This window comes from Trachinotus anak, unplaced genomic scaffold (assembly GCF_046630095.1).
Source record: "Trachinotus anak isolate AG129_WGS33_773 ecotype Australia unplaced genomic scaffold, CSIRO_AGI_Tana_v1 ptg000018l, whole genome shotgun sequence".
Classification (NCBI taxonomy): domain Eukaryota; kingdom Metazoa; phylum Chordata; class Actinopteri; order Carangiformes; family Carangidae; genus Trachinotus; species Trachinotus anak.
The window spans coordinates 19,286,335-19,311,903 of NW_027273869.1; the positions used below are offsets into that span (position 1 = coordinate 19,286,335).

Below are 25,569 nucleotides of genomic sequence, written 5' to 3' on the forward strand. Positions count from 1 at the left end.
ATGGAGCCATAATTTTAAAAAAATGGACATTATGTTGTATTGAAGAAGACTTGAAACGAGCAACTGAGACCATAAATGTTTACTGAGGTAATAAGTCAAGTGAGAATTAGGGTCTTTTCCCGTGGAGTTCAATACAAAATGGATTTCTTTTTGCAACCAGTGGAGTGGCCCCCTGATGGTCATTAGATATAATGCAGGTTTAAGGCTCCTCAACATTGGCTTCACTTTTCAGACCCAGAGTGTCTGTCTATTTTTATATACAGTCTATGGTTTCAAGTTGTGTTGTTAAGTAACCAAAATCCAACATCTTACAAATGTTGGATTTCTCCATGCCAACACCATTTTGACATATAAAATACTGACATTCTGGTTGGGAGCATAACCCAACGTCTGCTAAACATAACAATATCAATCAGCCAATGTTGGGTTAGGACATCAACCCAATTTTTGTTTCCATCGAAATACAACATCTGTCCTATGCTAGAGTCTTAAGAGTCTGTCTGATGTTGCATTGACATCCAGTTCCTGCCTGATTGCCTTTAAAACAGCACCAGTTCATGGTTTTCAAGGTATTTAACAGGTAGACTGTTCTGACTTTTTTTCTTACCTTGGGTAGTTTACTGTTTACCTTTGTACCATTTAATGTTATTCACTGGACCTGAACTGCTGAAATTTCAACAAATACTGTAACATTGGGGGTGTTCCACAGCTTTTGACTGATAGTGTATCATTATTATATATCATTGTTGTTGGCAATACCTGCAGCTATTCCTTTGAGGCTGTGTTAATCTCTTCACCAGCCTTCACTAAGGTAAGGCAACCTTTTTGTAGCCTGATAGGTGAAACCTGGGGGTTTAGGCTCATCGAGAACATTGTAAGTCAACTTCTTTGTTTCTTTTTTTTAAATCAATTCAGATCTTCTTTCATTTGAACTGTGGAGACAGGAAAGTCAGAGAATGTTCAGAGAGACTTCAAAAAGAAAATCAACCAAAAATTATTTTTTTTATCTTTGTTATGTTTATGAAGACACACACTGTAGTTTATGCAAAGTTCATCAGTCTTTGGAGCCTTAGATGCAGAAAACAAAAAACTGAGTCTGTCGTTTTAGTTTCTGAATTGGTGTGTCGATAGAACGGACTAAACATGGTTTTTCTTTTAAAGTTTTTGGTTGTCAGGTGTTAAGTGGGGAAGAATGCATTTTGACTCAGGGGCAGGACAAAATAAATTTTTCTAGACCTCAAACTGACCATGTTCATCTGCAAGTAGGATGATTCAGTTTTTCTGAGATGGACCTTTTTCTTCAGCAGACGTCACCTTTTCTCTCCTCTGAGTAAGAAAAGTCCCATCTTCTTACTTAGTGTGAGGGGAAACCCCTTCACACCACATGACACCTGAATCAAAAAGTGTGTCATACATACCATTATATAAATCCATTCAGAGACATGTATTAAAAAGTATATATGTTGTTTTCATTTGAGATAAGGATTTAAAATAACTTTCGTAAGGTGCAGATGCTGTGATTACTGGTCACTGATATTTATTTTTTAGTCTTGTTTGCTTGAGATAAAATGTTATCATTTCAGTATCTTGTGGTAACTTTTCAGATATACATGTTATCACTGAAACTTGACAAAACAAACCACAACATTTCAGAAATAAAAGCAAAATCACAACATCTTAGAAGACAAATAAAAAAAACATTACACAAAACAAAACAAGTTTCTTCTGCTGAGGAAGACCATGGGACACTTTTGAAAGCTCCAGGAAAAGCTACGTAAGTGGACTTTATGCTTAAAATATTTACCACAGACACCTGTACTCAAGGTTGAAAATGAGTACTTATCGGAGTCAAATATTTTAAAAATTATTCATTAAAATGAATTATTTTTTATTATTATTTCAAACCATTAAAATGGTCGCAACCCTTTTTTTTGGAGATGGAAGCTTTTAAATAGATCGAGGTGTATTCTTAATTCGTTTTTTTTTTTAACATGATGTCTATATACTTTACATTCTTGAATCATAAAATGAAATAGAATAAAAAAAAACTGTGTACTTTAATCTGGAAATTAAAAAATATATTATGACAGATTATTGAGGTAGTTTTCATATTCATGTATTTTTTTTGGAGGGAATCTCAAGGTAGCCACTTAATTAGACATTGTGACTAACTGTTCCCAGGAAGGAGAACAGGGAAACATCACATGGTAAAATATGAAAATAGATTAATTTAAAAATTACATTTAATTACATTAGATATTTACATCATTAGATTCCAACAATGATGTTTTGTGTGAATATATAAATAAAAGGTACCATTTTCTACAATATATGACAGTGTGAGACCATTAGAAACTGATTCTACTGAAGTTCATTAATATCTTTATTAAAATCAAAGAAAAAAAGACATAAGAAAAGAAGAAAAAAACATACAAAAACATGTATATACACATGAAAACACATATATGAATGTAGACAACCAAGTAGACCAGTCCAACACACTGAACATAATAAAACCAATCAAATGCACAGGAAAACATGAAGGTTTTCAGTCTGCTTTAAAACACTGTTAATGTTGGAGCTCATCTGAAACAATCTGGTGAGATATTCCAGCAGCTGGGACCAGAACAACCAGCTATTGTTTTAACTCTTGGAGCAACATGGAGATTAGGTTCATACTGCACGAGTCGGTCACAGAGGTACTGTGGAGCGAGGCTTTAGAGCTTTAAAGACAAGGAGTAAAATTTTGTAGTCAGGTTAGGTTAGGGTTAACTAACTGTTAGCCAACGCAAAGATTTGAGAAGGAGTGTGTTGCGATTAAACTAGCTTTTAGGAGTCTGGCAGTGACAGACCAGTGAGGAAGGCCCTGCTATAGTCCAACTGACCGGAAATAAGTTCTTTTAAAAGTTTTCCTAAGACTGTCCTCCCATAAAAAATGATCCCCATGGGTTGTTGGTGCTATTACAACCCACAATTACGTTTTATTGTCAAGAAAATTTTCACTAAATGACCCAAAAACATGCTTATGTTGAAGTGGCAGTTCCCTCTAGTGGCTGTGGGTGGATGGGTCACTTAAAACATTTGTTTTAACCCAAACCCTGATCTTCGTCTAACCCTGATCAAGTCCTTTTGAACCTAAACCAAACCAAACTTTCACTATAGTTGTATCAGAGGGTTTGGGGACAAACGGCCTACGTGGTCATTTAGGTTAAACTTGTTGCTTTTTCTGCATCTGCCTGAGACAGAAGCCTTTCACTTTACATATATTCTTTAAATGATTAAAAGTTTCTGTCATGTTGGCGATATGACTCTGAAATGTTAGGTCCCAATCGGTGGTGACAACCAACGAGGCAGGTTAACGTACCGGTACATGTGGATGGTTTGGGTCGGTGGTACTGACTCATTACCCATAACCAGTGTTGTAACCACTGATCCATCCTGTGAGTGTTTCCCTGCAGGGTTTCATTACATCATGAGATGGAGGGGAAACCCCTTTGTGTGATTGGTGGATGAACTGGGGAACACTTTTATGTCAGAGTGATGTCACAGGAATAATACAATTCCACGCAGAAACCCAGGAAGTCTTTCTTTCTTTATTTCTTTCTTGCTTTTTCTTCGCATAGTTTAGTTTTTTTGTGTGTTTTTTCTCTCACCAAAGAGCATTTCTCAGATATTTGTGTGTGTGTGTGCATGTGATGCAATTATACTTAAGGTATTTCCTCAAACAGTGACCAGGGCCTTTATTTACCTCACCTTTGAAAGTAACTGGCCTTTATTTGAGACCTGCCTTTATTTCTAATCCCCTCTGTTTGATAAGTAGAAATGTTTTAGTAAAAAAGACATTTTGATCGGCTCCCATTTGCCCTATTAAAGTTACTTAATTACGCAATAGATCAAACTAAAAAGTTCCTTTAATCCTTTCAAATTAAAGTATTTCAGTGGACAGAACCCTTTAATTTCTTAACACTGCTACCATATGCTACTAGAATGGCACTCATACCTTTGCCAAGCTGAAATAATGACGAAAAAAAAAATCCTTGGATCAGCCCCTTTAACTGGATCCACACCAAAATGTAATGGGTTCGTCACTGGCCCATCCCCCATCCCTCCACCAAGTTTGCTGCAAATCAGTTAAGTACTTTTTGTGTAATCATGCTGACAGATAAACAACCCAGAATGGCACTCAGTAAAACACATACCTCTGCCAAGGCCAAACAATCCTACACATGTCTGTCAGATCCAGATTATTATCTGGAATTGTACAAATTCACAGATTTCAACACTATAAATATTTATGATTTTGGTAGGAATGCTGCATAACTGAGTGAAAAGGTTATTGGTTGGCCGGCAGAGTGTTGGAGTTTTCCCATTGGTTGTTGCTCTTTCTTGGACCACATGACAGAAGACACTCAGACAGCCTGAATCCACCGAGGAAGTGTGGCAGGTCCTCCAACATATTTAGAACGAAAGACCTGCCAAGTACCTGAAAAACGATGTGCAGGTGTACGGAGGAGAACTGCTGCTGTTTTAAAGGCAAAGGGGATCAGTTTTTCTGTTTACTTTGTATCAAGTTAAATGAAAAATAAATTAAAACCAGGTATCTTCGCTGACTGACTGACAGCAGAAAGTCTTAAACCAGAGGAGTGGAGGCTTTCTGAGCAGCACATTAATGAACATGAAGGTGGCATCACATTTTCAGCTATCACGTGTGGGTATACTGTTTGGTGACGTGATATATATTTGATTTAGATAAGAGATGGAAAGAGTTTCCTTATCTCGCAGTTAAATCATGCGTCTCTCTATTTGTCTCATTGCAGGTCACGTAGTTTGGCTTTCTCTTTCTGTAGAAATTCACTGATGTTCATCAGCATCATTATCACGCAGCGTTTCAGATTTACAATCGAAACCACAAAATATCAGCCTGTACGAAACCAACTGACGAATTCGTGTCAGATGTGAGAAACTGTGCGTCACGCTGCTTTTGGAAAATCTATTTATTACTGACAACTCCACACTGTTCGCTTTCATATTCTTCTGTTAGAAAACTGAATGAAGCCTCATTTGTAGTATGTCTTTAAAGAGGTAAAAAAAAAAAAAAGTCAAGATCAGGCTCTTAGTTGATGCTGATTTCTGCTTTTATTCAAACAAAGAAGATAGACAACAAAAAAAATAAATTACGTAAATAAATCAATCATAAATAAAATACATTAAATTATCAAAAAAATAAATATAACCCAGTTTGGTGGATCATTGGATTGAAAAATGATCCTTAAAATAACCCTTAAATAATAACAGCTTAACTCAGTTATAAATAAAAACACAAAATATGAGGAAGAAAAGCTACATGTCCTGATCGAGATAAAAACATAAAAATCTACTAAACTAAATTAGATGATGTTAATGAGAACAAACATTTCCCAGCAGGTCCTCAGCTTTGGGAGCTAATCACAGAAGCTGCCTGGTAAATCTGCTGGTACTCAGCCAGAGCCTTACGCTGATCAATGGGGTCATCGACCTGAAGAGAGAGAACACAATTGTCAATTTACATGTGTTTGTGTATGTGTAACAGTAAAATGTTATTATTTTTGCGAGTATGGTAGGTATGGACTTAAAGTATAAAACAAAATGTAAAAAAGCAGGTGGACTAATGGAATAATGACGGGTTGCAAGCAGTGATTCTTTGCATTAACGTGTCACAAGCTAAAAAAAGTTTGGAATCACTGAGACGAATAATCTGCCTCCAACTTTTTGTGGTAACAGTTTGGGGGAGGTGTATAAATCAATATAATATGGAAAAACAGTTTGTTGAAACTTAAAACAAATAAATAATCCAAATGCACTGATCCCTACTTAGGATGTAAATCTTTAAAAATACCTCAAAAATATATTGTTTCATTTTTATAAAAGGTTCACTCATTTCCTAACACAAGAAACTCTCTTCAAACTGGAAGAAATAATGTATTTGTTGGGGACTATTTTCTGTGGCGGATTGATCCACATCTGGTTTGCCAAATTTTCAATTTGCCAAAATTGAACCAAACCACATCATTATACTTCATTAAAATGTTTTAATATGGGCCCATAGGCCAATTAGAAAGCTGTATTCAGCTGGGCACTGGAGTAGGATCATTAAGATTGTTTTTTTGTCAGTCTGTGACTTTGCTGAAGTGAGTTTTTAATGTCGCGCCTGCTCTTGAAAGCAATGACATCAGATGTGACCGACTGACTTGCACAGCTCTTAATTCATTGAGACTGCCTGATAAAAGTGGACAAAGTTACCTTTATTTTGTTCAGCTCGCTGAGCACATCCTCTTTGTCGGTGTCCACCTGACCCAGGTTTCTCTTCAGCTTCTCCATCTCCTGCTGGAACGTCTTCACAACCGTCTTCACCCGGGTCTTTTCGGAGTCGGACAGCTGGTCCAGCAGGGCTGAGGCCTTGTCGTGGTGCTGGCTGTTATGGTGGTCGTGGCCGTGCTGTAGGATGCTGGAGAAGATGCGTGTGTAGATGCTCAGAGTGGCGTTTATCAGCATGATGTCTTCTTTTCTCTGTGGGGGAGAGGGATGAAATAATCTGATTAATCATGTGCTCAGAGCTCAGTTTTAGTGCCTATTTGTTTTTCCCTGTACTCAATTCCTCATGGCAGCATTACACTTTTCCTTTGCTGCTTGACTTAGTGTGACTTTACATCAGCAGAGTGACAGTAAAGTATGTTTTCTGTACCTGGCAGGATGTGTTGATGCTCCTGATGACAGAACTGAAGAGAGGTTTAGTGCCGATCTCTGGCTGCTTCAGGCCCTAAAACACAAATAAAAAATAATATGTGAGTATATCTGACATATTATTAAGTTAACAAGCACAACATGAAGACACTGATGGAAATTCTTTGCATTGAACATATATAAGTCTATAAGTTTTTTTTTTCACCTTTTTTTTAATTTACCAATTTCCTAAAATTTTTGTTTTATTCAGTACTTTATTTCTCTGCAGATGTTTAGAAGGCACTTCAAAGGTATACTACTACCTTGTATAGAAACTTTAAAAGTTAAATAATACAGTTAAATACAGCAATGTAAGGTGTTCAGAGCATGAAATGAATCACTTTTATATGCATACAGAAACCTTTAGTGCAAGAAAACTATTGCTGTCTTGGTAAAAAATGATTGTAGCTTGTGTATCCATTTAGAACACAAAAAACATCTTATCATAACTTTGTAAAAAGTTGCTTCTTGTTTTTCAAAATTTGTTTTAAAACAGTGAACTGTAGATTAAACCCCAGTAAGATCATCTCCAGATATCACTGAAACAGAATAATAGACAAGACCAGGGTTTGACTTTAATTATTGTTATGATGTGTTTTCCTGATAGAACAAAATGCCTGTGAGCAGTGACGTGCTGATTAACTACAATCAGCAGATATAAATGTCTGTTAGTGCTTGAAGTAAGACTACAGGGCTTTATTCATAATTTGGCCACTCCAGGCTACCATAAACTGACTACTGATACAGTGTCAGGCTCTATAGGACTATTACAGTGGCTGTTGATTTATGTGCAGCTGCAGGAGTCTAAAGTAACTAATGGTTTTCCTACTGACATCAACTATCAGAGATCACTTACTGTTAACACCCTATATCACCATTAGACCACAAGATAACACTTTGGTTAAGTTAACCATGAGAAAACAGAACATAAACACAATGATACACATGACCTCTGCCTTTCACACATGCTGCAACACAGGCAGACTAATTGTTTCTACTTCATCTGTGATTAAAAGCTTGTAAATGAAAGCAAAAACATCCCTCAGTGCAGAGAATATGATGTCTGTTAGTTCAAAGTGAAACATTTGTATGGGACTGTAGTGGCCTTACAGCAGAGGGTAAACATCACTTTAAACAACTGAAAAATGCCTAAATCACCTTTTAACTTGTGCACATATCAATTAATGTGAAGTCAGATTTCAGCTGCTGTGTAATCTCAAAAGACAAATTCACTCAATAAACTGTATTTTTTGGGGATTAGACCCTAAAATCACAGGCAGAGGACACGCAGAGAGGAAAACAGGACAGGATCTGAAATCGCGCCCTGCTGAACGCCACAAGTAAAACTCACCAGCAGCTGTGCGATGGACTCATGAGTTTGTATCATGTCCGCAGGAACATGCCAGCGAGGACTTCCAAATGCCAACACAGCTCCCAGTAAGACCAGCAGACACACTGAACCACAAGACGTAGACATGTTGGACCAGTAATTTCAATGCAAACTAATGCAGATTGTACTGTGGAAAAAGTCTTCAAGTGTCTGATGATGTGCTCTTTAGTCACTGTTGCTATCTGTTGACCTGTGGGTCTCTATATATTGCCGTCTGTATCCCTGTCTGTCTCATTGTGTGTGTGTGAGTGTGCATGTTCGTGCATGTCTGTGGTCTGTGGGCTTGCAGCAGCAGCGCCAGAAACAGCATCATACACACGTTTTCCTCTAAAACTCACTCTGCTGCTGCTAAACATACACGCACAGGAGACTCCCTGGTCGGGTTTCCATTCACTTCCATCCACTGAGCACTCACATTACAGAATGAGGAGACTCCCTGGTCACTGTGGTTTAACTGGAGATGGACCAGTTCATCAGTTTACTTAGAATTTTGTGTGCACACTAAGCTAACTTCACTTAGCCGGTTGTGCCAGTGATATCGTTGATGTGTGTGTGCATGACTGGTTCAAAGAGTGCATAAAACCTCATGTAAGCTTTATGAAACTATGCAGACCTTTTGTGTGTGTTTGCATTTTGTATGCAAGATTGTGTGCATTAAACTGTTTGCGTGTGCGGTCCGTCAACGGTCTCAAACTGTCCTACATTCTTACAAGGAAAAGAGTCACAGTGCATGAAATCATCTTGTGTTAATTTACATACTTATGATTTCCTCATTTCAGCTTTATTGTTTTATTTAATTTTCTATAATTGTAATTATTTGTGACTTAATCAAAGATGGAAACTGGGTTGGGTTGGTTGGACACTGGGGGACATTTTGTTGGACAAATGACTAATAGATCAAACGACACAAGAATCATCAGATACATAATTTGCAACTAAAAATATAAAGTGTTTCAAATATTTTTTGTAGTTTAGTTCGACAGAAAATACAAATGGAGTCACCTGCACACAAACACTTTTGGACTGCAGTTATAAAGTCTGTGAGGAAAAGCTTTTGAAATTGCAGTTTGACTTAAATGTCTTAAAAAGCTGCACAGCAATAGTCCTCAGGTGCACACACAAAGCCAAACATTATACTTTAGCATTCAAATCACTTCAGTGTCTCCAAGTGCAACACAAAATTCAAACTGAAAATCCTTCTTACAGTCTTTGAATTCTGACCACAGTCCAGTCAGAGCTCTCCAGGCATCAGGGCAGTTTTCTAACTGTACCTACCTTTGCTTTAACTAGTTACTATATGTGTGTGTCTGACTGTGTTTAGGATCTTTACAAAGCCTACGCAGTTGGGAGCATTTTGACTTGTGCTCTAGTGTGACTGCGTTGCTGGCTAGTTGGCTGTGGGGTTTTTATACCACTGTGTGTGTACTTCAAAAAGTGACAACTGAGCGGATCATGTCAGAGTTGCAGCTAATAAACGATAAACAGTTTCTTTACTGAAATTACTGCAACACAGAAAAGAGAGAAGACCTGGGAGGAGGTGGTGTGTGCAGTGGTGATCAGGATCGAAAGTTAGACAAGAACTTTCAACACTAAATTGTAAAATTACATCAGGTCACAAAAACATCAAGAAAACATAACAAGAAAGGACGTCAGTGTCCTCAACAAGCCGTACGGCCCTGATCACAGCAGCCTGAAGGGAGAACAGAGAACTCAGTGACTGATAATTGTCTGAAAAGACGACATTAGCTTTCATCAGCGAATCAGAAAAGCTCTGACTCCTGTAATCTCCCTACTCTGAGAGAGAGTGCATCATTCATAACAACTCAATAAGAAAGGCGTCAACACTATACAGGCCTGTTGTTCTCAGTAACCTTTATTGTGTAGCTGTTCTTCAGAAGCATTTCTGGTCATTTGTTTTAGGTGTATTAAGCTGCAACAGCGAACACACGCAGTGCCATCAGAACAAAATCAGGGCCAAAGCACACGTTTCACAAAAGGCTTAAGTGTGTCACAACGTCAAAAATAGTAATCTCTATACAACTCACGCAGGAAGACCACTCAACCAAAAAAGGTCTAAGGGGCCTCTTTTGACTTTCACTCTGTAGCTGTGTGGACCCCCAAGCTGTGATCTTTACATTGGTGGAGTGTGGTGGAGTCGGACGAAAGCCCCTACTTAAAGGTCTGTTTCTGAACCACTTACAACGTCACAGTGAGCTAAGTTAAACACGTCCTGGACACACAGATATCAAACTGATACCAATCATGTCAATCAACTCTAATCTTAATTTGATTTTAAGTTTTTCATACAATTGTTTAGAAAGGTCTTTATCCCACTTTTTGAAATACTGCTGATGCACCAAATGGCCAAAGTTTTGTTTCTGTAAAACAGCATAATGATATTTCAGCGTGCCCTCTCAGATACAGCCCAGTCCAGAAAGAAACGGTTTCTGGAAGAACTTGACTGGTCTGTGTAGAACCCAGGCCTCAACCCTATCCAGCACCTGTTGGATGACTTGCAACACCACCAAGCCTTCTCACCAACATCAGTGATGAACTTCACTAATGCTCTTGGCTGAATGGGAGCAAAATCCCTGCAGCAGGTTTAACATCTGGCAGAAAGTCTGACACCAAAGGAGTGGAGGCTGTTACAGCAGCATGTTAATGCCCATTTAAAATGACACATTCAATTAAAATACATAGATGTAATGTCCCTTTGTCCACATACTTCTGGACATGTAGCGTAGAGAGGTTAAAGCGTCACGGCAGCAGAGAAATGTGTTCATCCTAGTGCGTAGATATGTCACTATACAGATGGAACTATCATCACTTTAGTTACAACTGAGCGTCATGTTACTACAGCAGGAAGAAGAATTCATCAGCACTGCCAGTGGAAATGCCACTGCAAGGCGTGCAACGAAACCTGAATCATCACTGCAGGTAGAAATGTCATTACTATGAGTAGAAAATTAATTTCTAGGGACTCCCCAATAAACTTATTTTGCATTCAAGCCATATCGAATTCAACATGAATATTTTTATTTTCCTGCCTAATATAGCTGCACAGCTCAAGTACACACACACACACACACACACACACACACACACACACACACACACACACACACACACAAACACACACACACACAAACACACACAAACACACACACACAAACACACAGACACAAACACACACAAACACACACACAAAATCTAAATTCAAATTTCTGCTATATCATGGCAGGTCATGAGTTTTCCTGGCTCATTATGTTAATGAGACCATGGCAACAACACACTGGAACAACACTAAGAATATGATGGTAAAGTTCATCTCAGTTTCTGTTCTGGTATCAAAGTTCGCTGAATTGTATGACACATCTCCACCAGTGTACCAAGAAATTAGTTTGAAAAGAAAAAGCAGGCCTGAAGCTGCAGCCTTAACGCCTTAAAATAAACAATATATGATACCTGTTGACTAAAGGAATATAAGGCTGCTGCTTAAGGTCCCAAGAAGCTGCTGCATGTTTGTAAATGTTTAGTCTCCATGTGTTCTGCTGTGATATGAAATCTGATACATAGATGAATGTGTAGGTTATCTCATTCTGCAAACAGTATTATTTCAGCCTTTACCAACCCTGAACTGAGCTGCATCAGGTTCTCTTCTAAAATGTGGAACCACTGGTGTTGCAGCTTGTATGCAAATATCTGAGTATTTGTGGAATGTCTTTTGCTTTGATTTTATGTGGACTTCTTTTTGTTTATTGTTGTTTTTCTCCCGATGGACCCCCCCCATCTGTGTCCTTAATAAAGACTGAATTTAATTTAATTTAACCTACTTTTAATTTGTCTGTTGCTTCCATCTATCTAAAGCTATGATCCTATTTAAAGCAAAATGTAAAACAGAAAATTGTACACATGAGCAAAGTTAATATTGAGAGTAGTGTCTCACTTGACTGGTTTAGTTTGGAAAAATATTTATTAACCCAAATATAAATGGTGATGAAACAGGCCCTGAGCATTAACAACCTGGGGACTCTAAAAAGAAATGTAGAATTGTACATCATCTGCATAAAGTAACACATTAGTCGATGAAGAGTTGATGTATAAAAGTGTTCATTTTGACAACTGATTTTGATTCTGTTGTTGTGTTGGTCTTTTGACCATTTGACCATTTTGATCATGTGATTGTTGTTAGTCAACAAAAACTATTAGTTAGATATTTTAGTTTAATCTTCACCAGGGGAACATTAGTCTCATTTTAATCGTACATACTATTGTACTAATCAAACAAATAAAGTATGATTCTGCAGGTAAGAATTCTGGTTATAAATAGACTTTGCATTAAAAAAAATCTTATTATTACCATGACAACAAAGATTGTCTTATCTTAAGGAAATACTCATTTTAACCCAAACCACAATCTTTTCCTAAACCTTACAAAGTAGTTTTTGTGACTAAACAAACCATTTATTATTGTAACTGTGGCGAAGGTCTGATACGCCACTGCCAGTACACTCTGCATGTTTATTATTGTAACCATGACGACCAAGGTACTGTGCACCTGCTGCTATAGGGGCACAGTACCTTGGTCGTCATGGTTACAATAATAAACATGCAGAGTGTACTGGCAGTGGCGTATCAGACCTATGGATTCCTATGGATCATCTCAGAGGGTTGGAACAAATGATTGGTTGTTCAGGACTTGTTGAGGCTGAAGTTCCCTTTAAGGCTGCAGGCCCTGGTGCTCAGGACTTGTACTTTGTAATTCAGAATCTTCACCATAACCCTGAGGGTGAAAATCATTTGTCCAAATCCCATTACCTAAATAAAAAAATACCCACTGAGGTAATGGCTCAGATTTTATTTTAGAGTTTTAGTGTTTATTATCTTGCCATTATGTCAGATTTACGATGGAGAAAACAACTAGACCTACGTTGTATATTTTGTCAAGTTGTGGTCTTACATTATCCAAAATGTTCACAGCAATTTTCAAACCCTGAGAATCTGATTTTATTCATGGTCCCGTCAATGGTGGCATATCCCCTTTGAGCATGTGTCAGTGTTGTGGCTGTCTGCCAGAAGCGGTCAAAGTAGATTTTTTAGCAGTGTCCACCAAACAGCATTGGAGAAACACAAATTTTCGTTCAGTGTTTTTACTGGTTTTAATCACCTGGTCCATTTGTTTTGGAGAGGAGGAGACCTTCGTGAATGATTTGGTCCATGGTGAAAAGCTCCTGAACGATTGATACTGAAGGAATCTTAGCCAGGAAAAGCAATAGTACAGCAATAATAGTAAAGAAAACAACTCCCATGATCCCACGCCACTTCTTTTCTTATTGTTTTGATTGAGAGACTCTGCACGACAGAAGACACTGTGCATTTAAAAGCGTACAAAGAGTTAATATGAATATAAAATTCATATTTTACAGGGTAAAAATATTCACATCAATGTTGTCGAAAAAATATGAAATGTTGTAGACAACCAAACAAAAATGTGTCTCCTGCATGAATTGAAAATACTAAATGCTCTATCAGTAATTTTTCGCCTTTGGTAGAAAAACCAGAAGAATTTGTGCCTTCTGACACACACTAATTCAGACTAATACACACCCACAAACTTGAAGTTGGCTTTCAAGGTAAATGTTAATTAACTGGAATTAACTGGTTGTCTCCTCTGTGTGTGTGTTACCTAGAAGTCTCAACCAGACTGTTTTTCTTCCTGCGGGCCAACTGTCAACATAAACACACACTCATAGGCACACACACACCACATCCTTTTGCATGAGGTGGGGGATTGATGTTTCCATGCCATCAGCCTTACTCACCCTTACCCTCTGACCCTGCAGAGGCATCGTGCTGACATATGAAGATCCTTAACCATCAGTTAGACTAGTAATCATCAATATTTCAGCCTCTGTATGGGGAAAAAAAATATTTTACTCTGAAAAAGCAAAAATCAAACTGCATATTTACACATTGTGCCTGTGTAGATGTGAGCTCATCAGCTGGATACAGCTGACATGGTTTAACCACATTGAGTGGCAGAAAAAGGATGCATGAAAATGTGAAATATTTCATACTCATGCAAAGGTGCAATATATATTTTTAATACATTTTTATATTTTGTGTATATACATATTTATTTATTTGATTCCCTCTGTTTTATTTGTTTTTAATACATCATACTTGTTGGATTATTTTGAGCCATTGCAACAGAATCTCGTTCTGATGTGCACTGTATGGTGTATAGTTTGAATGACAATAAAAAGATCTATTTATCCATCTGTCTATCAAGAGGAATTCCAATGTGAAATGAAAATCAAGACAAACAAGTGATACTGTGGTTTCAGGAGAAGTAATGCACACAGCGTACCAGAGGTCCAGTCTTCATCATAGTGTAATGGCTTGAGCTCTGACCTAACTTCACCCCACTGACTCTCGTCTGACATGTAAAGCCCCCCCCACATACCCCCACCCCTCCACATACCCCCCACCCCTCCGACAGAGGAGAGAGATCGCCAGACTGATACAACAGAACATTTGTGGTTGGTTTTGCAGCTGCACCAGATCTCTCAGAGACACAAAATTGTATCAGTGTCAGTTTTGCATCTCTCAGTTTTCATTTTGCATCCTTGTGTGGTCATTGTTTGTCTCTTTGTAGCTGATTTGCATTTCTTAATAGTTGTTTTATATCTCAGTAGTTGCTTCTGCATCACTGTAATTGTTTTGCGTCAATAAAGTAAAGTTGGAAGTCTGTTTTTAGTTGTGATACATCTTCTTTGTAGTTGTTTTTGCGTCACTGTGGTCGCTTTGCATCTCAGACTTCCCAGTTCAACTGGAACACACCGTTGGTTAAACTGATCAGGTCTGTGTTATTTCTTCCTTCACTGACACAAGGCAGATGAGAGCACTGAGTGAATCAGTAAATGTGCTGTTAAACCAAAATTAGGAGCTAAAACAGGCTCAAAAGCCTGAGATGATCATGTTTAATATCATGTTCTCTGCTTTCATCCTGACCTGGGCATGACTGATGATGATGATGATGATGATGATGATGATGATGATGATGATGTGTTCAGTTCAGTGCTGTCTCAGTGTGGGGGTTTCACTGTTGGTTTCAGCACTTGTCCCGACGACTTTGGTTTTCCACTGACAGGTGAGGGAGAGGACCGTGACTTACTTTTGCTTTTCAGTGAAGTGTTTCTTTCAAACTCCAAATCCGCCTCCAAGTTTCCACTTCTATTTCTTTCCTTTCTCTGCCTTTTCTCTTTTCTTCCTCCCTTTTTTATTCTCTATATTTTTCAATTTCTGTCATTTCTTTTCCTGCTTTTTTCATCAGATCCTTTCTTTTTTCTCCTTCATTTCTCCTCTCATTTATTTTTTTCTCCTCTTTTCCCTCCCTGCATTCTTTGTTTCTCTTCCCATCACACTTTTTTGTACTTTTTTATTAACCCCCCCATCCTTTCTGTCCTTTCCCTGTGAAGACAAAGAAGTTCAGCATGTCACCCATATTGGTTGTATTGTCAAATTTTGACCAGCAGAGGGAGTCAACACTCAAAACTCATTATTCATCAATTAGAAACCAAAACCAGTGATGAAGATAAAAATCTAGTTTATTTAGTTCAGAATTTGTTTGACAAATTCTTATAAATACAGCTACAATAAAAAAAATATCTTCCTTCATATTGTTGTAAATTCAATATATTAAATTTCAAGTACTTTTAACACATCTTTTTTTTTACTCATCAGTAAATACTCAAATATAATAATAAATATTATCTTTAAAATAACTTATTAAGCTACAAATTTGCCATAAAACATTTCAAACACAAAATTTAAATCAATGTTTTTTAAAAAGTAAAAAATTCAAGACATTTTCAGAGGCTTCCAGTCAAACAGCTGTGGATGATCAAGACACCGATGATGGTTAAGATTCAATATTTTCCAGTGTTTACCTCTTGAAGACACATTTTTTTCAAAGTAACAGATCAGTTTTGACAGATTTTAAAGTGGGCTTTAGGTCACGAGAACATGTTTGTGCTGCAAAAATCCAAATTATTTAAGAAATATATCCAAAAAATAAAAAGCTGTAAAGGATAGGCCCTGATGATGAGGGCATTGCTGGTGGAGGTGATGGGGATAATACTGACAATCATAATGAGGCTGTGTATGATGATGATGATGATGATGGTGATGCTCTACAAGATGTAATGCTGTGCCAGCTCATCGATCCATCTGAGGATGAAGCTGAACTCTCTGACGGCCTTCAGCACAACTTCATCTCTCCTCTTCTGCAGAGACACAGGTACAGTTGGTATCATTAATATATTCACTCTGATAATTCAAGCATTACACAGTGTTAATAATAACTAAATAAATAATGTATGTTTTATTAATATCCATGACTCAGAATGGGATAAGATCATTTATAATTAATTATTATATTTTATTTCCAAGTTGGAAACAGACTGTTAGTGTTGGCAGATTATAATAATATTACACATTATATTATGTGTGTTATTTAATTGGCAGGTAAAACACTGTGTTTTGAAAAAGCACATTATGTAAGCAGCTGTAGTAATAGCAGTAGCTGCTAGTTGTTATAGTAACAGTTGCAACACTCATAAGTACTCATCAGTAACACTACAAGTTGTCATAGCAACAGTAGTAGCAGTAGCAGTAGTGGTTGTAATAGCAGTGGCAGTACCAGTAAGAGTTGTAATAAAGTAGCAGTAGTAGTATATTACAGTGGCAGGGATGCTAACAAAAGCAGTAGTAGCAGCAGTACTCACAGTATTAGTAGTAGCAGTAGCAGTTAGAGTACAGTTGAAGTATCAGTGGTGGTAACAATATCAGTGGTAGTACCAGCAGTAGCAGTAGGAGAAGGAGCAGTAGTATTCACAGAGGTAGTAGTTGAAGTACAAACTCTAAATGTTTACCTTTTTGATTTTTTTCTCCACTCTCTTGATGATTTTGAACCATTTTGAGGGTTTGGACGAAGAAATCTGAACACAAAGTTTAGTCAGTGTGCATCTCGTGTGTGTGTGTGTTTACAGTTGTGTACTCACACAGTGGTGCAGTGTGTGTTGCAGTGTGTGTTTACAGTTGTGTACTCACACAGTGGTGCAGTGTGTGTTGCAGTCGGTACAGCAGGTCGTTGTAGTGGAGGGGGAGGAGCTTCTGGACGACCTCACTGCTGAAGACACGCCTCTGGTAGATGTCAATCATTTCTCGGATCTCCAGCCAGCCAATCGCTTTCTGAGGAGGAGACAGTAGTTTGTCACATGAAAGTCCTGCTTGTTTTTAGCCACGGTTCTACATGAAAAGTCAGAAGTTATTATAGTTCATCCAGAGGGGAACATGAACCAAAGTTCAAAGACACAGTTACAGAGACATTTTAGTTTGGACCAAAAGCTGTAAACTGACATATACTTTAGCCACACCGCTAGCATTGCTATGATAATACTACCACGTCTCTGGAGGGTTTGTTTTCAAACACTTCTTATAAAATCTGTGTTTTTCTTTAAAATGAGCATCACAGCCACACAAACCACACTGTCAGGAGGAATGGGCCAAGATTCCAGCAACTTCCTGTGAGAAGTTTGTGAAAAGCCACCTGAGACGCTTGACCCAAAGGCAACGCTACCAAACACTAACAGAGTGCATGTAAACTTCTGATACACTCGGAATGTGATGAAAGAAATAAAAGCTGAAATAAATCACTCTCTACTATTATTCTGACACCGAAGAAGTCATCCCAACATTTCTATGACAGGTAATATTTATTAGGTTTAAATGTCAAAAATTGTGCAAAACTGGCTTTAAATGTATTTGGCTGATGTGTATGTAAACTCTCTCCTGCACTGTACTGTACTGTGCTGTACTTCCTCCTTAAAGTCCAAACTGTGAACAGGTATGTGAGTTAATATTTGGAAACACCTGTAAATCGCAGGTTTGAAATGTTAATGTTTGTGGGATGAAATTCCAGAGAGGAGCAGTGTTGTGTAGCGGTGGTGATGTTGTGTTTCAGTGTAAGGTTAGACATGGTTCTGTGTAGGCACAGAGAGAGTTTATGTGTGTGGTTGTGGTTGCTGTACACCAAGTGGACACCATCACAGCTGGAAGCTTAAAGCTTAGCAAAAGATTTACTTCCTCTTATGCCGACCAGAACCAGATTCCATTAGAAAAATACAAACAGGACATTTTTTCTACAACATGGTCTCTGCAGCGAATTGGATGAAACAGGCAAACAGACAGGATCAGACGCTGCCGTGTTTACTGACCTCAGGACATGTGGTGCAGAACTTGGGCAGCAGTCTCCATCGCCCTGAGAAGTTTTCTTCTTTCTGCAGATATAAACATCAAACTCATCAGTCTTAAATCAATGACATGATGAAAGGTCATTGTACAGTTTTTCTATTTAAGTAATCTTTCAGTGCATTCTCGATTTCCTTGAGTATCTAATCTTTTTGTAAAAGCAAAAGTAAAACTAAAAATTTCCATTTCCCTTTGCATCATTAGTAGTAAAAGTGGTGGAGTAAAAGTATTAATACTCTTACTATATGAAAATACAGCGTTTCAAGTAAAGGTACTGCTTAAAAATGTGACTAATATAAAATAAGGTATCATCAGCAAAATATATAAAGTATCAAAAATGAAAATACTTATGTGTAATAGCCCTTTCGAGAGTGTGAGAGCAGCATAGTGAAAAAAATACATGCTTTCCCTCTCAAATGTAATAAAGTACAAAGTATCTCAAGTACCTCAAGAACGCACTCAAAGAAAGAACTTGAGTAAATGTATTTAGTTACTTCAGAAGCAGTGGTAATAAGAATATTAGTATACTAGTCACGGTATGTAAATGACGTTTCCTGCTTCACGTGTTTCCTTCAGCTGTGAGTTCATAAAGTGCATCTTGTGTTTTCAGTCAGAAACTCTTTGATCTGATTGGCAGCTTTGATCTGGTTCAAAAACTGCAACTTTTCACATTTTCACTTCCCATTGATATCAATTAACAGCCAATGTCTCATTTAAAAATCTGTAACAGTCAGATATGATCAGATATAGCATAAACATTCAATGAAAAATACTTTTATTTTGAAAGAACCAATTTTCTATTTTTGATTATTTCCAGTTGATTGATATTCAGCCTATAATTGATGACGTGTTCACATTATTTTCACTTTAATTGATAAGCATGTAACATTATTGTAACAATGAAGAGGAATTATTTATTGATCTTTTTTCTCAGCATTTTAACTTTTTTTACTTATTTACAAGTAAGGCAGATCTATAATAATCAATATTATTATTATAATATCAATAATGACTTCATGTTTGATTGATCATTGATCCATCATCAGTTTATCATCAATTTAGCGTAACTGACTGCTAGAATAATAATTAATAAATTATGGTTATGAAGTTATTATTGACCTATTGAAAAATACGCTTATATGACTCATCAATAAACTGATATATTAGCAGAGAAATCAATACAAGTGATTATTGGCATATAATGCACTGACACTGATCAGCAGACTAATCAACTAATCAAGGCAATATAACTGATGCTGACAGTTAAAGTAACTCAAATATATTCAGAGATATTGATTAGCAGTCATTGATCTTACCGGCAGTTTATTGATCAGCAGCACGGTCCGGCTCCACAGGTCTCGGATCAGTTCAGCTGGGATCTCCTGCCGACAGGTGAGCCCCCGCTCGGCCGTCGCCATGGCAATATGCCCAGAGATGAGGCTGATGAGCAGAGCGAGAGCAGACGTCCTGACGATGAGGAGACACATCTTCAACTGCAGCAGGTTCACTCCCCCCTGCTTCATTTATACTTCCTCCTCCTCCTCACCCCCTCACCACTCCCCTCTTTCTTCTTCTCCCCTTCTCCTGTTTCTAAATTTCCTAATATCACTGACTCACGCAAATTTCCAAGGAATCTCTCTGCTGATGTCACCTTCCCCTTCTCTCCTCTTCCCTTTATTCCTTCTCCTCCTTCCCTCCTCTCTCTCTTCTCCTCCTTCTCCTCTCTCCCCTTTAGCCTTTGTTCTTTCCTCTTTTCTTCCCAAGTCCTCTTTTTCTGTTTTCAACTCCTTTCTCCTCTTTTCTGTTCTTCATTTATTTTCTCCCCCTCTCCTTCGAGTCTATTCCTCTTTTTCTCTTTTCTCCTCTTCCTTATTTTTCCTCTCTCATCCTCCCCTCCTCCTGTCTCTTCTCACCCCCCTCTTGTGTTCCTACTTCACCTCCCCTCTCCTCTTTTTTCCTTATTGTCTTTTCATCTTTTCTCCTTTTTCCCTCCCTCTCTTTCTCTGCTCCTGTTTGTTTCCATCTTTCCTTCTTCTCACTTTTCTCTTGTTTTCCTCTTCCGTCTTCTCCTACCTCTATTTTATCTTTCCTCCTCTTCCTCGTTTTCTCTCAGTCTTCCTCATCTCTTCCCTCCTCCTTGTGCTTTTCCTGTTTCTCTCCTCCTTTTTTTCCCCTCTCCTCCCGTTTCCTACTTCTCTCCTCCTTTCTATTTGCCTCATTCCCTACTTGCATTCCTTCCTCTCCTTCTCTCCTCTGTCCTACTCTTCCTCACCTTTCTGCCAAGTCATCACATACCACAAAAAGCGCCAATGGCGGCCTTGGTGATGTCACTTCCTCTTGGTGTTAACGATCTGTTTAGATAAAGCCTGGTTTTGGTGTTTAGATTTTGTGGTCAGACAAAACTAGGTTGCGCCTTTGAAGGAAACCGTGACTCAGCAGGGTTTTTTAACCACCTTGGCAGGTTTCTGAAAACGCAGAGTCGTCGTCCGACCCAGATTAGAGACGGTGCGAAGATGTCTGCATCTCGGCACCATAGAAGAAGAATACCTCAAGCTGCTTCTGAACCTCTCAAGATTAAAAAAGGTCAAGGTGAAGGAGTTTTTGTGTTTGCTGATGTTCTTGGAAGTCAGCACCGTAACCAGGTCAAGCAGCCACACTGACAACAGCTGAGTTAACAAACCCACTGTCTGTCTGAACCGTAGCAGTTTAAAGATGCACATTTCACAGGACCGATTTTTACCATGATCCTGTGATTCATTGTCAGGTGACCTGAAGTGCATGGTGGGAAAGGCCCCAGCGCCCTGTCTCCTACAAATTTATATAAAACTATTTTTTTCTTGCAAAAAAAAGAACAAATTTTGATGGTGAACGCTGCCTGGATTAAGTTCAGTGGCAAGATATTTTTGAGTATAGGAGATGTACTTATGTTGTAATGAGTTGGTTAGGCTGGGGGCTAAGCTCTGCTAATGCTACATGACCAATGTTAGCATTAACAGCTGTTAACTAACCACTCTACGAGAAATGTTGTGTATTATGCATCAGACTTCATTCCTTTACTCTCCAACAACTGTCTGTAGTGGTAAAGAGCAACACTTCTGCTTCTATTTCTATGACTGCTTTTCTTCTACTGAAGTTAGCATGCTAACCAGCTAGCCCCGGTCTAGTCAGCCCTGAAGAAGTAGCTGCTCATGTTTTATTATTATCAATCAATAATAAAACATCATGTAAGTTACATCGTTTTATGGAGAGTCCATCGCTGCATTAGCGCTGGTAACAAAGTGACTCTATTATCAGTGTCAGTGGCAGAATAATAAAGTTCTTGCTCTATAATGTTTCATATCAGGGAGATGCTGGGATTTTGTGTTTGTTTTTTGCCAATGTCAGGCTACATGTGCACCTGAGTAGATATTAACTTTGTAAATAACAAATAAATTGAAACTGGTATTTATACTTAAAAACAGTGGTGTGGTGACTTTTATAGATAGGAAAGCAAACCCAGCAGCTGTGAGCTACACTAATCACAGAAACATAGACCAGACTAAAACAAACCTTTTCATGACAGTAGAAAATCTAATCTCTCTTAAACTCAGGTCCTGTCCTGACTCTCTCCTCCACCTTCACCTTCCTCCTTCCTGTCTGGACAAGTGTTAGGATTATTCCTCTGAACTGACACTGAACTGATCAAATGTGCAGTAAAGAGGAAACATGTCTAAAACCACCTCCATGTTAATCTTTAACATATTTACCATGAACTGACAGTGACACAGTGACCATGTAGAATCCTGTATATTCCCGCCTCAGTGTTGTTCATCCTCCTGGTTCCTCCTCTGGACCGTAGCTGAAGCTCAGAGAGGCGGGAACTTCGGTCTTGAGTCATAACCTTTATTTACACAAACAGCCAAAGGCGAACAAACGTTACACTGCTACGTTCGCAGCTACAAGCTAACTGCTAACTAACAAGCTAACTCTCTGCTCCGGTTGCTGACGCACCGCTCTCTCTCTCTCTCTCTCTCTCTCTCTCTCTCTCTCTCTCTTCTCTTCAGCCTACGTGCTGATTTATTCCTGAAAGCAGCTGCTCTCTTCCTGTAACAATATTCTGCCTCAAACTTCCCAAACGTACTGCAGATCTTTCACCGGCTGTAGCTGCTCACCAGTCAAAGATCCCAGAATTAGCCTCAAAGCGCGTTCGCACACCTCCAGATGAAGCTCTCTCCTCTTGCTGAACTCATCAACAGCCTGAAGTCACGCTACCTGCAGCGACGATACCCTGCTGCCGCCACAAGTGGGCAGTAAATTACACGATGAAAGCAAACAGGCATCAGATCCTTTATGGGACAGAAAGCTGTTCTGAGATCAGATATAAGGAGAGATATCACTTCGACCTCAGTATCGTATCTTATTGATGTTTATTTTTAGCTTTAACTGGGTGAACACCTGACGACTCATCACTGCATGAACCTTTATCATGGACGGTGGTTCTATAAATATCTCACCACCGGTTCAGAGGCCCCTGAATATGACATTGTCATGTGACCTGATCTGTTCAGTTTCAACACAAAGACCTCGGCTAAATATAGACCCTTATCTTCTTTTCTATCTTTCTCTCTCTCTCTCTCTGTCTGACACACACACACACACACACACACACAATGGAAGGTTTGCTATTGCTTTAGTTTCTCTACTTCCTTGTGTCACCTGTGTGGGAAATCCCCGGTGATGACATCACACAGGTAGAGCCCTGTGAATGGAAGGGGTTCAGGTGGATGTGTGTGCGTGTGTGTTGTCACTGGACCTCTAGTGAGAGTTTGACACTTCAGAGGTTCAGACTTGGTTTCAAGGTTAAGGTTAGAATCAGGTTTAGGTTTAGGTGTGTTAAAATGTTAGCAGGTATATTGTTTGCAATGTGCACCCATCTTATTTGAGACGATACAGTGTCACTAATCTCTGGTGCAAAGACTGTGAATGTGACACTGTTTTAAAACACGTTTACCATTTCTGTACCGTTATCAGCTGATACTGACATATCTGCAATAAACTGATATTTCATACTTTCACATTTTCTAATTAGTACTAAACTCAAATAGGGCTGCAGCTGTGATTATATTGATTATCGATCAATCTGTGGATTCTTTTTGCAATTAATCAAATAACCATTTCATTTGTTAAATGTTGTTTTGTTCAATCATAAATCCAAATATCTGAGGCTGGAATCAGAGAATCTTGGCTTTTTTTTTTTTACTATTTTAGCTTGAAAGTTGATTGAAATGATCAATTTCTTATCAGAATAATTGCAGATCATGTTTTCTGTTGACCAACTAATCAATTAATTGACAAATTGTTTCATCTCTCAACACAAAGTGTAACAGAAACCACTGGGAATGACATTGGTTTCAGAGGTATTTGATCATAAACCAAAGTACTGGATGAATAAAAACTTTGACTTGACAGTGGCTCCAGATGAAAGTCAGAGGGTCACCTAAGTTATAACAGATCATCCTGAGGGAACCATGAACGTCCGAACTAAACTCTAGAAATCCATCTAATGCTGAGATATTTGAGTCTGGACTGATATGGTGCAGAATGAAATATTGTCTTAATGCTGTTTGAGACAACAAGCACACCTCCAACAGGTCATCAAGGTACATAGCTCCACTTCACTGTGCCAGCCTGTTGGATAGAAACCCAATCATGTGCTGTGAGTGCATAACGAAATGTGGTTGTGGTTTATTGTGACATCGCCCCAGACGGCGTCCAAATCCTGCAAAAGCCTTGTATCTAAGTCTGTGTTTGGGCAGATCAGTAGATTTCAGCTCTTATTTGAACATGAGATGTGGTTGTAATGTAGGACTTATGTTTAAGCTGCTAAAATGTCCAAAAAAAACCCAAAACTCAATTCTTAATAGACAAACCCAAAAGTAACATCTTCAAACAGTTCATTTAGTCAGATTACCGGTGAAAACCAAAGCCTACACAATGTTGTGAAACTGAGAGTAACACAAGGCCACGCATTCGAGAATCTGCACGTTAGCAGTTTTTATCAAAGACTGAAAATTGCTGAACCATCATCAGCACTGTCATCCATCATTTTCTGACACTAATCAAACCTTTGCCAAGGAGGTTATATTTTTCCTGTGTCTGTTTGTATCTCAGCAGGATTACACAAAAGGTACTGAACCGATTTGCACCGAACTTGGTGGATCGATGGATCATGGGCTGGGGACTTACCCGTTACATTTTGGGGCAGATCTGGATCATTTACTTTAATTTAGATTTTTTTTCTTTGAAGTCTGGTGTGTGTTCTCTGACAATGATCTTGGCAGACTTCTGTGTCTTCTAGGCTCAGCTGTAGGTGTATTATTTAAAAACATAATACTATATTTTTAATGGATGTGTGAAAACATGGAGATATTATTTGATAACTGATGTAAATACTTTTCAGTTTACATGCAACCTTTCTGTATCTGAAGCTGCAAGTACACAATCTATCCTTTAAGTTGTTCTTTGGTCATGCAGAGGTGAGGGGGTACTTCCCACCCCCCCAATATACACATTCATACACAAAAACACACTCATACCGTACAGTATCCATTTATACACACAAACACCCTGATCTGAAACCAAACCTACACCATTGAAAGTAGACAAGTAGGTCTTATGTACTTGTGGTTTCTGCAGTTTTCTGCACCAGTTGTAGATATAGGTCAGTGGGTGTAAGTGTATAAGACTGAGAACAACTTAGATTTCAGATATCATTTAATCTAATCTGATTGAATCAATCATGGCAATTGGTTTTAAACATTTAAATATCAGTTTTCAGGGATTTTTTTTAGAATTAATGAAATTTTAGACAGAATAATAAACATGTCATATATGTAAGTGTGTGGAGGGAAAATGTGTGGATTATATAGGCCAGGGTCAGTTTTTCAGTGTTGTTTAATGGGGGCATAAATACAGGCCTACATGTCTTTTTATTAATTTAAGGATACATCAATTTTTAAACATGTCTGTGAGTTCACATTCTCACTCATTTTGGACTAATAGAGTTACATTTGGCGAAACACAATTCATATATGCAAATATGTTGCAGTATAATTAAAGCGTTGAAA

At 38.3% G+C, this 25,569-nt stretch overlaps 1 protein-coding gene across 2 annotated transcripts; it reads right to left on the bottom strand.

Annotated features, from left to right (window-relative positions):
* Window positions 1-2,135: 2,135 nt before the first annotated feature.
* Window positions 2,136-8,639, bottom strand: LOC139635492 (interferon gamma 1-like). 2 transcript variants are annotated; one of them, XM_071502881.1, is made up of 5 exons: window positions 8,488-8,639; window positions 8,111-8,214; window positions 6,722-6,796; window positions 6,280-6,546; window positions 2,136-5,515 (listed from the first exon to the last, which is right to left on the bottom strand). In XM_071502881.1, coding segments are annotated over exons 1-5 (534 nt in total). In that variant the 5' UTR covers window positions 8,489-8,639; the 3' UTR covers window positions 2,136-5,428. The 2 variants fall into 2 exon arrangements, with proteins under 2 accessions (XP_071358982.1, XP_071358981.1); XM_071502880.1 differs by lacking the exon at window positions 8,488-8,639 and having other exon boundaries at window positions 5,100-5,515; window positions 8,111-8,418.
* Window positions 8,640-25,569: the final 16,930 nt, after the last annotated feature.